This window comes from Diabrotica undecimpunctata, unplaced genomic scaffold (assembly GCF_040954645.1).
Source record: "Diabrotica undecimpunctata isolate CICGRU unplaced genomic scaffold, icDiaUnde3 ctg00001371.1, whole genome shotgun sequence".
NCBI classification, from domain to species: Eukaryota; Metazoa; Arthropoda; class Insecta; order Coleoptera; family Chrysomelidae; genus Diabrotica; species Diabrotica undecimpunctata.
The window spans coordinates 9,581-24,544 of NW_027312219.1; the positions used below are offsets into that span (position 1 = coordinate 9,581).

General features: G+C 30.0%; 2 protein-coding genes across 2 annotated transcripts; both read right to left on the reverse strand.

The window, feature by feature from the left end:
• Window positions 1-1,633: 1,633 nt before the first annotated feature.
• On the reverse strand, window positions 1,634-9,441 carry LOC140431574 (uncharacterized). The gene is made up of 3 exons (XM_072519469.1): window positions 7,470-9,441; window positions 5,606-5,636; window positions 1,634-1,793 (listed from the first exon to the last, which is right to left on the reverse strand). The coding sequence occupies exons 1-3, from the start codon at window positions 9,439-9,441 to the stop codon at window positions 1,634-1,636; spliced, it is 2,163 nt and encodes a 720-aa protein (XP_072375570.1).
• Window positions 9,438-12,366, reverse strand: LOC140431575 (uncharacterized). The gene is made up of 3 exons (XM_072519470.1): window positions 12,081-12,366; window positions 10,094-10,627; window positions 9,438-9,853 (listed from the first exon to the last, which is right to left on the reverse strand). Exons 1-3 carry the CDS (start codon window positions 12,364-12,366, stop codon window positions 9,438-9,440), a joined length of 1,236 nt encoding a protein of 411 aa, XP_072375571.1.
• Between the last annotated feature and the right edge of the window lie 2,598 nt (window positions 12,367-14,964).

Sequence of the window (14,964 nt, forward strand, 5' to 3'; positions counted from 1 at the left end):
ATGATTCAATGAGAAGAAAGTGAATATGCACCTGATTTTCCTTGGAATATTTTATTCTGATATTTAATAAACGAGAATGATATGATGAAATCCGATATTGAGCAAGTCAGAGGATGAAGAGAGAAGAAGAAATGAAAAAGAAGAAGAAGACTGATGAAGAAGAAAATTGAATACACAAATATTAACCAGTACATAATAAAAGAATATATATTATATTTGTAACTTTATAAATCGATTATTGGATTAATAAATAAATATATAATTAAAAAATTAATAAATATGATTTTTTTCAGTATTTAATTAAAATATAAAAATGATTATTGTTGAATTCTGCCACTTGATCTTATTTAATCGTATATACAGCTGTTAATGATACTATAGTATTTTAAGTGAATAATTCCTATATAACTTATTATTTATTGAATCCTCCCCCCACTCTTTGCGCTCTATCTTAATGAAGGGATGAAGTGTACATAAAAGTACTTTAGACAAAAAATTTTTTAGGAGAATTTTCCAATTCTACAATTTTTCTTACCACTAAAATGTTATAAAGTGTAAGGGAAACGAGATATTTGCAGAAAACTCATTTCGGGACCTTTGGACCTTAAATACTAAGTCGCGGACACGTGGATTATATGAGACTTTTGGAGGTAAGTTTTATACCATCAAAATAAAGACGTATTCAAATTTTTAGCTTATTATCTTTATTAGCAAATAAAAATAAACCAAAGATCAATTTTGCCATAATTATGGTTGATCTTTGGTAACGCAGAAGGCATCTTAATAGATAATTTTCATATAAAAGATACATAATTTTAAATGATGCTTCAGCAAGGGCAAAAAACAATATTTTAAATTAGAAAAAGCATTCCTACCAATTTATTATAACCAAAATTTGTCCAAAATACATGGATAAAGCATATTTATTGATGAGATTTACTATAAAGTTACGCAGATTAAATACACCTTTCCACGTTTATACTTTTTTGTTACAATAATTTATTTCTAGTTCCGCGAAAAGGAATGATTTGCATAAATTGTATAATACTTTCAGTATTTTAGTGAATATTCCTACTTCGTACGGAGCTTATCTCAAAAGTTTATATTTATGTGCAAACATTAGAGAAGATAATCAAAACTACACCATTTTCCATACACATTTGACTATACAGTACGCGTACAATAACTAGTCTGGACATTTTTTCTTCTTTGTAGTTGATAGTTAGTCCCCATTTTGTTTAACAAAACGTTGGCCAAATAGCTTTGAACCCTTTTCGTATATAACGGAAATACTTCATGAAAATTGTACACGTAAAATCTTCATTTACTTTGTGTAAGCAAATATCTACTTTATTATTTCTCATCACATATCCCATTCGTCTGCTATAGTTTAAATGTTTGATTTTATATTTTTAGATGCATAATTTATACAACCAACCACCGTTTGATTGGTAAAATAATGTTGTTAGCTTCATTATTAGAACTAACTACAATTAATTATATTTGCTAAAATCTTTATCAAATATACCCCTGGTGTAAACGACACAAAGCTGAAAATTTTAATAGTCAAATTTAAATGTTTTAAACAATGAAAAAAATTGTATTGACAAAAAGTTTTTTTATTCTAATTATATTAGTGAATCATTTCTGAGTTAACTCTCTCTATCTGACATCTGACAACATCATCTTTGCTGCTGAGGGACACTATAGGGAAATCAGGCATTTTATCCAAACCAAAAAGTGTTCCATGGAACTGCTCTTGTGAAAAAGCTATGCAACAGCAAAAATCTACCCTAAAAATTACAAAATAAGAAACAAAATCAAAAACAAGCAACAGTCGATATAGTCCGATATATATATATATGATATATATATATATATATATATATATATATATATATATTATATATCTATATATTGTTATGATGTATTATTGTGAATGATGAGCAATGAGTATTTTTAATAATATAATATATAGGGTTTTTTATCGCGGTTCTCAAAGAATTAGTTTGTAAGTACTTTTTTAAATTATCTTTATTATATCTATTATGAAACACACATATATATCTAACCTAGCCAATGTAAATTTAAAATAAACTATCTTTAAATTGAAATTCTTATGAAACCTAATTAAATTCTATAGACAAATGTAAAATTTAAACAAACTATCTTCAAAATTGAAATTGTTATGACACTAACTAAATTATATTAACAAAATTTTGTACCTTTCTGTCACTGATGCCTAAATGAACTGTTTTCCACTATATTGATTCTAATTCACCAACTCAATGTCTTCGTGTTTCGGTTATCTTGTTTTGTGAAATTACTTTTTCCAATTATCAGCTTCCACCAATTTAAAATATATTTCTTGTTAAGCATTTATTAAACCACCAAGCAAACCAGCAAACCTCATTTATATTTATTCATCTTTTCAATATATACCAAATATCCAATCACCAAATAGTATTATATAATTTTAATATTCAATATTAATACTTCTTCCATTATCCAATCACCATTTATACATACAATAATTTTTAATCTTCAATAATATTTTCTTTATACTGTTTCTTAATCTTCATTTAACTCACGATATTGAACAATTGGACCTTCTGACTATCTTGAACTTACTGAACTGTAACCTGATTGACTGACTCTAACTAACTTTCATACTAAAACTGGCCATCTTGAATCAAATCACCGAGTATTTATACCTTTTCAATCTTCCAGAAACCGCTGGTAAGCAAATCCTGTTCGATTTGTTCTATTACGCGCTATCTCAGAGTATGAATGTTCTGGAAAAAGTATATGTTCGATCCACAGACATAATCATATTCGAGAAAGTTCTTCGGTAAACAAAGGTTAAATTCTGTATTCTAGAGAATTCCTTTCTTTTCTATCGAGAATTTTGTTGACATTTAGGCTTTTCAGATCAGAATATACACTTAAATCAGTAACTTAACACTTTAATTTAATAAACTACACATTTTAAACAACATATTATTATAACCCCACTTATATTCGTAATTATTATTTAAACGTCACTACTTAAACTACTAGAAATTAAACATATTTAGCATTTTAGGGAATAAAATCACTAGCACTTAAAAAAGAATAAAACGGTAATTTAATTATTTTTTAACTTCGCATATCAATGATTTATTGATTAATATTGACAACGCGCTATCTCAGAGTTGAGATAAAATTAAAACTAATTAAAGTTTTAACCAAACAATAATATAACCTTAAAACATGTATATTTTTTATAGTAAATATTCTGAATACTTTGATATTTTTACCTTACAAATTCACGAACCAAAAATAACACCATCGCTCAAAATGAATCTTCGTAACCAAAAGTCTTTATTTATTCTTCAAACAATTAAAAAAAAACCAATACTTCCAACTTCTTATGGGACAAATACACAGCTCTGACATTGTAATGTCAGAGCATAGGTAGTCCATTGAAAATCGATACAGTATAGAAATGTAACGAAAAGTAACGGCATCAACTCTAATTTTTATTATAAATACACAGTTCGCATTTTTAACATAATAAAAATCTCTCAATATTGCTCAAGTATTATTTAGTTTACTTCTATCTGACTCCTACGTTATAAGTAAGTATCGATGTATTTTTAAAAATAAGAAGAATTTTCAACTTTCTAGAATTCAATTTGCTTTCATGTTACAGATCATCTCACTTCCTATTTTGTACGGAATTTTAACATGTATATCAAAAGCTGCATGTATATCAAATAACAGTAATGTTGTCAGGGGGTGGAAGGTCTTTATTATATCGAGACTATCGAGTATATCTGATACATTGTCAGATATTGTATAGAAACAAGTTATGTTCAAAACATCTGCTGTCATTGGCTATAAGAGCAATAATACTTTAAAGTATTTAAATACAAAGAAAAATAATATATCTACGAGTATCAGTAATAAATCAAAGATAATATTACATAAGTATCTGACATGATTTAGCTAATAATAGAAAGCTTGATTTTATGAACTTTATTATTGGAAATGAACTACAATCTAAACAATTATCAAGACTTTTGTATGCGTTTATTAAACTTAATAATTAAGTTATTTGTTTTTATTTATTATTTAAATCTAAATTAGCTGATACCGAGAGTATAATTTAATTAAGATTAAATGAGAACTAAATCCGTTCCCAATTTTGTCTAAAATGCTTTAAAATAAATCTTAAGTACTCTCGTTCTTTTTATTAGAATGAAAAACAAAAGTTAATTCTTATACTAGTGACATAAAAAATGAGAACTACAAAGAACTATACCCAAGAGCATGGTTTTTTAAAAAATGAGTTGGCCTAGGTCATATTTAAGTCAGTTCTTTGCATTTTGTTATACCTAAGAACATTTTCTGTTAGTTTATTCCAGGAAATACATAAATAAATATTAGCCCTATTAACAGAAACACAAAATATATAAAATATCCCAATATACCCATTACACAACACACTGTTAGTACCTTCCATCTATCGCTCATATATAATTTACTAGAAAAAATTATTAATAATAGACTAAGATGACACCTGGAGAGACAAGATTTAATTATTCCAGAACAAAGTGGATTTAGAGAGCAAAGGTCAACCATAGATAATATCATAGATTTGCAAAGTGATATTTCTGAAGTATTTCCACTAAGGGGTAAATATGTCTAGCGGTTTTCTTTGACATATCAAAAGCTTTCGATATAGCCCGGAACGATTATGTAATAAAAAAATTACATAGTTGGAACAAGGTCACTGCCTAGTCTTTATTAAAAACTTCTTTTAAAATACAACTTTCAAAGTTAGGAAAAACAACACAACATCACATCGAGCCTCAAGGCTCGGTTATAAGTCCAACCCTCTTTATAGTGGCAATCAATGATATTGTCAAAAACCTATAATCGCCTATAAAAGCAAGAGTCTACGCGGACGATCTTATAGTTTTTTGCAAAGGTAAAAATATACAAAATATATTTTGTCATACACAGAACTTTATAAAATACTTAGAACTCCTGTCATAAAAAACAGGTTTCTGTTTTTCCACTAAACAAACTCGTTTTATCCTGTTTTCTAAGAAAAATGTCACAAAGATGTCCAACACAAGACTATGTGATGAGAATCTAAAACGTGTAACGTCAATGAAGTTCTTGGGCATGACATTCGAAGAAACTCTAAGCTGGAAACTTCAGATAATAATTTGATCTTATCTTATCATAAGCGATGAAATATTCAAAAAACTCTGTCCAATAAAGAATGTGGTGCGGATCGCCAAACACTTTTGATGTTATACAGAACATTAATCCGATCAAAATTAGATTATGGATCTACTTTGTATTTTACGTCTAAGACACTGCTAAAAAACTTGACAGTCTCCACAATCTCTCTTTACGTATAATGTCTGGAGCTTTTCTCACAACACCAATCGAAAATGTTTATTGTGAAGTTGGTGAACCGTCTGCTTGTGCGCCGTGAAGTATGCTTTACAACTACAAGGATTATACACATTTATACACAGATGCATCTAAACCAAATGAAAGTACTGGTGCTGCAGTTATAACTCCAACATCGACAAATCATACTTACCTGGCGTAGGGGTTACCGTGATAAACTCTCTCTACAAAAAATTAATTGAATTTAATATGTATGCACCATTTAATATCCAGTCGCAACTGGCTACAGGCTCACAACAAGTATATAATATCATTATAGATTTCTTGTCAGACACATGCACAGTTCTATAGAATTTGTACGCGAGAATGGAATTTTTCATGATCGTGTGGAAATTTAGATTTGTATCCTTTGTTTACCCTAAATGTTATAACACCTTATTCGTGGTCCAGTTTTGTTTGTCTACTAAGAATGTCTTGATGGGCCCCTAGACGAGAAACAAGTGACCCTGTAAGTTTCCTTGTCGTATATTCTTCTATTAATTATCCGTTAGTTTTCGATTAGGTATAGAGTTGTGTATTTGTCTGATTGGAAAATCAATTGCAACTGGCTGAATGACTAATGTCTATGCCATTAAAAAAAAACATCGACAAATAAATATAAACTCCCTTCAGAGAACTCCGCTTACTGTGCTAAACTATTTGCTCTATACCAGGCCACCCTTGCTGTAAACGCATTCAATAATACCAATTATACTATACTTACGGTAGACTAATATGTCTACCTAACTAATATTTTGGTCTTTAGATTTTTTAACTATTTTAATTTACCAATTTCAATTATTTTATTTACTTGTATTGTTTGTCACTCTGTAATTCTAGTGTTACCTATTTTTTTTATTTTAAAAATTATTTGTCATTTTTACATTTCAAATTATCATGCTATTTCAAACAAGTTTAGTGACACCGCCGTAAATTTTTTTTTATTTAAACAAATATATCCGCATCAACCACTAAGGGTTATTAGCGGGGGGGACATACACAAACAGTAAGATACATATTGTTACATAAAAAATATTTCTTACAATCTGGTTATAGTTTAGTCATTTTAAGATAACTTAATAAAGACTGTAAATTTGACGTTAGTATACTTTTTAAATTATCATCAAGGGTACACGCGATTCTTTCGTTCTGGTACACTGGACACTCAACAATTATATGTTTCACTGACAACTGAGTGTTGCACTTGGTACACATCGGAGCAGCCTCCTGGTTGAAAATATGCTTGTGTGTAAGGAAAGTATGTCCTATTCCGAGTCGGTTGATGATGACTTGGTGTGTGTGTGTGTCATCGAATTTCCTGACTGTGGACTTAATCCATTAGCCGAACTTATTTTTGCTCTACAGATATTTATGTCACATATTACTATTAAAATAAGATTTTGTATTTTAAAGATATACCTAGATTCTATAACAATAAATGGATAATTTAATCTTCAGCTACAATCATACAATATTACACATTTATATAGATATATCTAAATCATAAAATATATTCTAGTATTATTCAACATTATTCTTTATTGTGTGTTTTTTATTATTTTCTTTTTTTTTTTTTTTTTATTTTTATTTTTTTTTTTATTTTCTTTTTTTTTTTTTTATTTATTTTTTTTTTATTTATTTATTTATTTATTCATTTATTCTTTTTTTTTTTTTTTTTTTTTTTTTTTTTTTTAAATTAGATTATAAGGAATGTCAACAAGGAGTACTTCTGCTCAGGGGTCTTTCAGAGCAATGCACAAACACAAGACTAGACCACGGAAAGATAGGTAAACAAATGGGATAAACACAGGTATTAATAGTTCACAATTTTAATTTTATATTAAGTATGTGTTTAATTAGGATCTCATATACACGTTCGTCTAAACTAGATAATATTGTTTTTAGATTAAAAGGTCTTGTAATATTGGTTTCTCTATATACTTGATTCATGAATTGATTTATTTCTATTATCTTTAGTCTACAGTTTAGTATCATGTGTTCTGCAGATCCTAACTCACCACATTCACAAAGATTACTATCACTAAGACCTATTTTAAATTTGTGTTCTGGAACTAGGCAGTGTCCAAATCTAAGTCTGCATATGTATGAAACAACGATTTTTTCGCCGTGGTAATGATTAAACCATGATTTAGCTGGAATATTTAATTGTATGTTTTTGTAGAATAGCCCTTTAGTTGAGTTGTTATACCATTGTTGCCAGGTTTTGGTTTTATTGCTGGTAATATTAGCGTAAACATCAGTTAATGTTAATTTATATTTACTTTCATTTTCTTGTTCGGTGGCCTTCTTAGCTAGAGTATCTACTATTTCATTGTGTTTAAGATTAGAGTGAGCTTTTACCCAACAAAATGATATTTGTTTGCCCTTAGCCCTAAGTGCGATATATGCTTTAATAATGTCAATATATATGTAGTTTGATATGTCCTTCAAACTTTCCAGTTTAAGTAAAGCACTTTTGCTGTCTGTAAGGATTAGAAATTTCTCTTCGTTATTGTTTATACTGCTTATATACTGCATTGCTCTCAGTATTGCAATAAGTTCTGCTGAAAATGTTGTAAAATTTTCATTAAGGCGTATACCCTCTTTATACCTTGTTCTAGGGTCCCACACGGCAGCGGCCACTCTCGAATTCATTTTTGAGGCATCGGTATAAATTTGGTAATGTTCCGGAAATAAAGTTTCTATATCCACATTAAACATGGCATTCCTTAAGTAAACTGGAAATTTCGAGTAATCTCTCATGTAGGTTGGTTGTATGTTTGGTATATTGTTTAGATTTATCTGAAACATGGATGGCAGAGTTGATGTGTATAGCTTATTTTTAAATTGTCTTATTCTATTGTAACTTTCGGCAAGAAGTAATGTTGGCTTTTTCCTCCAGTATTCAGTGGTTAGGTCATTTATATAAAGTTTGTGGCAGTTGTTACATATTATGCTCTCTTTAGTTATCATTTTAGTTATAAATTTTTCACACATAGTTTTCCTTCTTAACCATAGTGGTGGTTCATTACATTCTACGCTTAGGTTTGATATTGGAGTACTCATCAAAGCTCCTATACATAATCTGAGGCATTTATTTGAAAGGATGTCTATTTTTTGAAGATGGGTTTTGGCGGCTTGATTGTAAAAGTAACATCCGTAATCTAATATTGATCTTATGTATGATCTATACATTAGTAATGCTATGTTGGGATCTGCTCCCCAGGTTGTATAGTTTACGGCTCGTAACGCATTGTACCCTTTGTCAGCTCTTGCTACGATGTACTCAATATGATCTTTCCAAATCATTTTCCTATCCAGTATAATACCCAAATATTTAACTTTAGGTTGAACTTTAAACGAGACATTTTGCAACTCCACTACTTCTGGAATGTTTCGTTTTCGGGAGAATATGCAAGCTTGTGTTTTTTTGGTAGATATGTTTAATGCTATTTGATCTAGGTCTTCTTGTAGATGTTTAAATACTGTATTTATTTTACTACTGCCTTGTTCTATTTCCAATTGATCTACATATATGCATATATCATCTGCGAATTGTAATATTTTACCTTGTTTGCTAGTAATTATGCTTTGACCTATATGAGCTGTGTAAATAGTGTATAATATTGGACTTAAGATGCTCCCTTGAGGTAACCCGATGTTTGAAACTCTCGGTCCTATTAGTTTGTTATTAATTTGAAGATAAAGAGTTCTATTGATGTAAAGTTGATGAAGTTTCCAGCAGAGTATATCTGGCAGTCCGATTTCTTTCATTTTGTGGTATAGAAGTTGTAGGTTCACATTGTCATATGCATTTTCTATGTCTATAAATGTAGCAAATACCGACTTGTTGACGGAAAATGAGTTATATATATCCAGTATTAAGTGCGTTAAATTTTCCATCGTAGAACATGATTTTCTAAAGCCGAATTGTGTTGCAGGTATTTTAGAATTTTTTTCTAACCAGAATTCTAGTCTACATTTAATCATTCTTTCCATTGCACACATGATGATAGAGAAATGCCTCTATACGAATCCGGACAGTTTGGTGATTTATGTGGCTTAAGAATTGGAACTATAATGTACTCTTTCCATGCACGTGGTATATCCATACTCATCCAGATATTGTTTATTACATTTAGTAGTTGAACTTTCTTATGTATGGGTAAATTATACAACATACTATAGTGTATACCATCTAATCCTGGAGCTGAATTATTATGTCTTTTTAGGCAGTTCTTTAATTCTTCCAGACTAAATGCTTGTGTGAGAAATATGTTGTCTGTGTTTGCTTCGTCATTTTCATGTCTATTATCCGTAGGGTTCCTGTGATTAATTTCTCCTTCTATAACCCAAGGTCTAGCAATTTTATTAAAAAATATATCTGTCCACTCATTTACAACTATCGGATTATTGGGAGGGTTATAAACGTTTTTTAATTTTCTTATTTTCTTCCATATTTTGCTAATGGGTGTATTTTTATTTAAACTATTACAAAAGTTTTTCCAAGAAGCTCTTTTGCTGCCTAAAATAATTCTTTTTTTATAAGCTTCTGCTTGTTGGTATTTTAAATAATTATCGTAATTAGATAGTCTTTTAAACTGCAAAAAAGCTTCTTTTTGTTGTCTTATAGCGTTCCTACAATCATCATTCCACCATGGTTTATTAAATTTTGCATTGGGCCCCCTTTTCCTCTCTGGAATAGAGCATTTACTAGCTAAATTGATTGAGTCACAAAATGTGGAATATTCTTGCTCTGAACCATCTGATATATTATTATTCTTTTCATTGTTTAAGAGATAGGTAAAGAAAGCCCAGTCTGCCTTTTTAATATCCCATGTAATTCTAGATCTAGATATATCATTAGTTTCAATGACATCATTACTATTAGTAACGTTATTATCAGTATTATGGTTAAATTCTATTACTATTGGGTAGTGATCAGAACCCAGACTCAAAGTTTCTGTGTGCCAATTAAATTTGTAATAAATATCCCTAGAGCAAATTGTTAAGTCTATAGCAGATCTATTTAAATTCATAGGTCTACGAATTAATGTTTCTGACCCATCATTTAGGAAATTAAGTCCACATTCCTCCATAGCCTCAAAAAGATAAAGACCTTCTTGATCGGTGACATCACAGCCCCACATTTTATTATGGCAGTTGAAATCTCCCCCTATTAAAAAAGGTTTTTGTAAACTAATAAAAAATTTAACCCATTCGTTTTTTGACACACATAACTTGGGTTTTGCATAAATGGAATATAAATTTAAGATTTTATTATTTATTTTAATCTGTACTGCAACGCACATGACATTATTTATTTTATAAAAATTTAATTTGTTCTGAAAATTGATATTTTTTCTTAATAATATCGCTACTCCTGCATAACCATCTGATCTATCTTCACGGAAGATGTTATATTGGGAAAAGCTTATCTTTGAATTCGGTTTTAACCAAGTTTCACTTAAAAGAATAGCTAAGAATTTATTTTCGAAAATGTACTTTTCAAAATGGCCTTTATTGTTCACTATTGATCGTGAATTCCATTGTAAAATCTTATTATTTACTAGGGCCATTTAAAACTTTTTCTATATTACTTTTAATGTCGTCTAAAATTTGTTTGTTTGCTATTGGAATTAAGTTTTTGTCTAAGAAATTTTTAAATATTGTTACTATATTATCAGTAATTTGTTTACTAGTTAGTGAGTTTTGTTGGACTATTTTTGTTTGATTTTGATATAATGGGTTGTTTATAATTGGTAGCGACGGGTAAGCAGAGGCGCTTGCAGTGTCCAGTATATTTTCGTGTTCTTTTGAATAAGGATAAACTGATTTATTTTGAGTTCCTTCGCTCCATTTTCTTTTGGTTGTCACTGTGTACCTATTTCCTGTGTTTGTTGAATTCAGGACTGTCCTATAGCTACTGCTGTATTTTAACTTTGCTTCTTCGAAAGGTAAATTTTCATTTGCCATTATATATTTAATGCCCTTTTGTTTTTCAAACTCAGCGCACTTGTTTCGATCTAATGCTGAATGGTTTCCGAAACATAATATACAAGTGGGATCTGTTAAATCGCATACATCTGAATCATGTTCCTGTCCGCACTTGCTGCATCTTTTCTTACCTCGACATTGTGACGTAACGTGTCCGTATCTAATGCAATTAAGGCATTGTATTACTCTCGGAACGTAAGGTTCCACTTGGTATATCATTCGTTCAATGATTACTTGTTTTGGACTCATTTGGCCTCTGAAAGACACCACTATCGTACCCGTCTCCACCAGTTGATCATTTTCTTTTCGCTTTATTCTTTTAACGTTTATTACTTTAAAATTGCCGTATCTTGGAACAATAATATCTTTTAATTCTTTTTCTGAAATATTTTTGTCTACCCCTTTAATTACCCCACTCTTTTGAGTAAAAAAATTTGGAATATATAAATCGTAATTTCTTTCTATTAATTTTTTACATTCCACTAAAATATTAGCGCTTTTATATGTGTTACATTCAATTTTAATTTTATTTTTTCCTATAATATTAATATTAACAATATTATCTTTAATTGCAGGTACTGCACCTAAAATTAATCGTGCTGTCGCTATGCGATGCAATCGGCCAATGTTACCCTCCTTATTCTGCATAAAAACAAAATAAGGACCTTGGTCACCTTGACTGTATTTATTTTTCACCTCTGACATTATGGACTGGCCTATATTAATATTTGTTTTATTGCTTACCTGATAATCTGGTAAAAAGTTTTTTGAATTTGTTATCGGTACCTGTTTTGATTGTGTATTAATATCAATATTTATAATTTCCTCAAACTGCTTTTGTTTTTCATTAACTTCATAATCCATATTACTAGCAACATCGTCAATCCTTCCTCTGTCAGGTGGATTTTCCTCTGCCATCTGAATTTAAATCCATTTTTTGGTAAAAACAACAACAACTCTATTAATTAGCACTTCGATACCACAGAGAACTATTCGCTTCCGCTGCTACAATCGAACTGATGATGACTTGGTCTTTTCTATTATTTGGTAAGATGAGTTTGGTTCCTACTTGACTTAGACATGGCCATTAACTCTTGATGTGTTAACTATTTATTGTTAAGAACTTGATTTTTAGTCAGTTTCGTCAGAAAAAAGAAGGACTGTTGAGAACCAGTTTCTTCTTCAATCTGGTGATATTGTTTTTTTTAAGTTTTATTTTGTATTTGAGAATATATAAACTTTAAAATTTCTTTTATTTCTTGGCTTTCATTTGAATAATTTTTATCAATGCGTTCAGGATGTTTTGAGTGAAGGGAATTTGCCAGAAAATCACATATTTCATGAAAAGTAAGTGTAAAGGAAGGGTTTCTATTTTTAATTTTTTCTTTAATTTGATTTAGAATAATTAGAATATCTTCTTGGGTTTTAGGCTTTTTTTTAGGTTTTTAGTATCGGGAGGAGGTAGGTCATTTTCAAGAATTTCTTGAGAAAGGAGAGGATATTTGTCTTTTAGTTGGAGAAGCAATTTCAGTGGTTTTTCTATCGCTTTCAATTACTAAGGAATTTTCTTGGAATATTTTTGGTTGATTCAAAATTTGTAATTCATTATTTATTTGTAAGGAAGTGGTTTGGTCCTTTGTAGCTGATGCGTGATTTTGTATGGTATTGGGTTCTGGTTCCATTAATGTTTCGGTATCTTCTTGGTATTGGTTTCGTGGTTGATCTTGTAGCTGATTATATTTTTCATTGGTAGAGTTATGTATATTCACGTAGTGGTCAGTTTCCATTTGATTAATTGAGTTGTTTGATGATGATAAAGAAGGACAGTCAGAATCGTGATGTCCGACAATCTTGCATCTGGAGCAGTTTAAACCATCTATGGAAATGTATAGTCGATATGATGTATTGTCGAATGAGATTAGAAATGAGTAAGGAATTGATGCATTTTCTTAAGGACTTATGACCATTTGCCTCCTAAAGCTGATTACGTGGCTGTATTCGAGTGTATATACGAGTCTTGCATGCCTACTCGTAGAAACGTCATGTTAAAGGCGGATTTTATACCCATAGTTTTTAAGTGCTCTTCAATTATGCTATTAGGTATAGTAGGACATACATTAGATATGATGAGTCTCTGGTCTCTGATATATTCGTGGGAGCTAAGAAATTGATCAACTACATATTTAGAGGAGAGGTAGATGCAGATGCGGTTGTTTGCTGTTTTGGATGCCCAAAACAACATTTTTGGGCTGTACTATTGATCCAACAGCTTTTATATATTCGAAAACTTTTATTCTTTGTATGGTTGAAAGTATAATACCTTGGTCTATTGAAGGATATTTGAAACTGTTTAATGCATTGGAGTAAGATATATGTGACGTAGTGGGTATATTTCGTGAGGTAGTAGCTGATTCCGATTCATCCATCTTCCCGCTGAGAATTTACGTACATTGGCACAGAGGATCTGAAGCCGGACCTGGCCACTTAATAAAATTGAACAGCAGCCTAGCCTAATTACTTGTTAGAAGCAAGAACCAGCAAAAAGTTGTTGTCGATAATCCATAAGATAATTGAAATCGATAAAATATTTTGCCTTTTAAACTTCTGATTTTAAGGTTATTAATAATGCAGTTTTGTATTCACAGAATTCAACGATTTTCAGTACACTGTCACATTTTAACTTTAAGTTGCAAACAGTATAAAAATTAAATTGTATTTTTAATTTTTAACTACCAGTAATTAACAAATTTGTCAGAACCGATATAAAGCTGTATGATCTAAGATAGCTGTAAGATTCCAATTTATTGGTGGTTAGGTTTTTTATGTAAATAGATCGATCTTAATTTAATAAAAAATACATTGTGAACTATGAATACTTCTTATCATGTATTTAAAAATATGTTAAGTATATACACAGATAACACTTTCCTGGTTTTCCACCCAAGTCACTGAGTTTTTTGCTATAGTTTTATTATTTGTATACCTAGTTTTTACCTGTTTATTGTTTTGTTCTGTTGTTTGTTTGTAGTTTACTCTGATAATGTCAATAATCATTGATGAAAACTTAGACTATTAATTAAAAAACACATCTAACGAAGCACCCGAGTCAATCACCCGAGAAATCAGTTTTATTTGTAAACAGGCAAAGAAAAAAAAAAATAAAACTTCACCCGATTTATTCTACATTTTATTAGTAATTATAACAATTTGTCTAATCATCAGAAAATGTTGAAGTACAGGAGAAAAAAAAAATAAAACAGAAAATTCTAAAAAAATAATGATAAAAGTAAACTAAAATATGAAAAAAGTCTTAATAACGAGTGTTTTCCACCTCTATTACGTATAACAGACTCACATCGTTGGTCAATACTTAAAATTAATTGCCGTATTTTATTTTGGTCTAGTTCTCTCCAAATCTGGATCAGCCTCTCTCCCACTTCCTGTAAGTTGTTTGGTTGGATCAGTGTCACTCTTAATCGCCTACCAAGGATATTCTAGGGATTTTCAATCGAATTT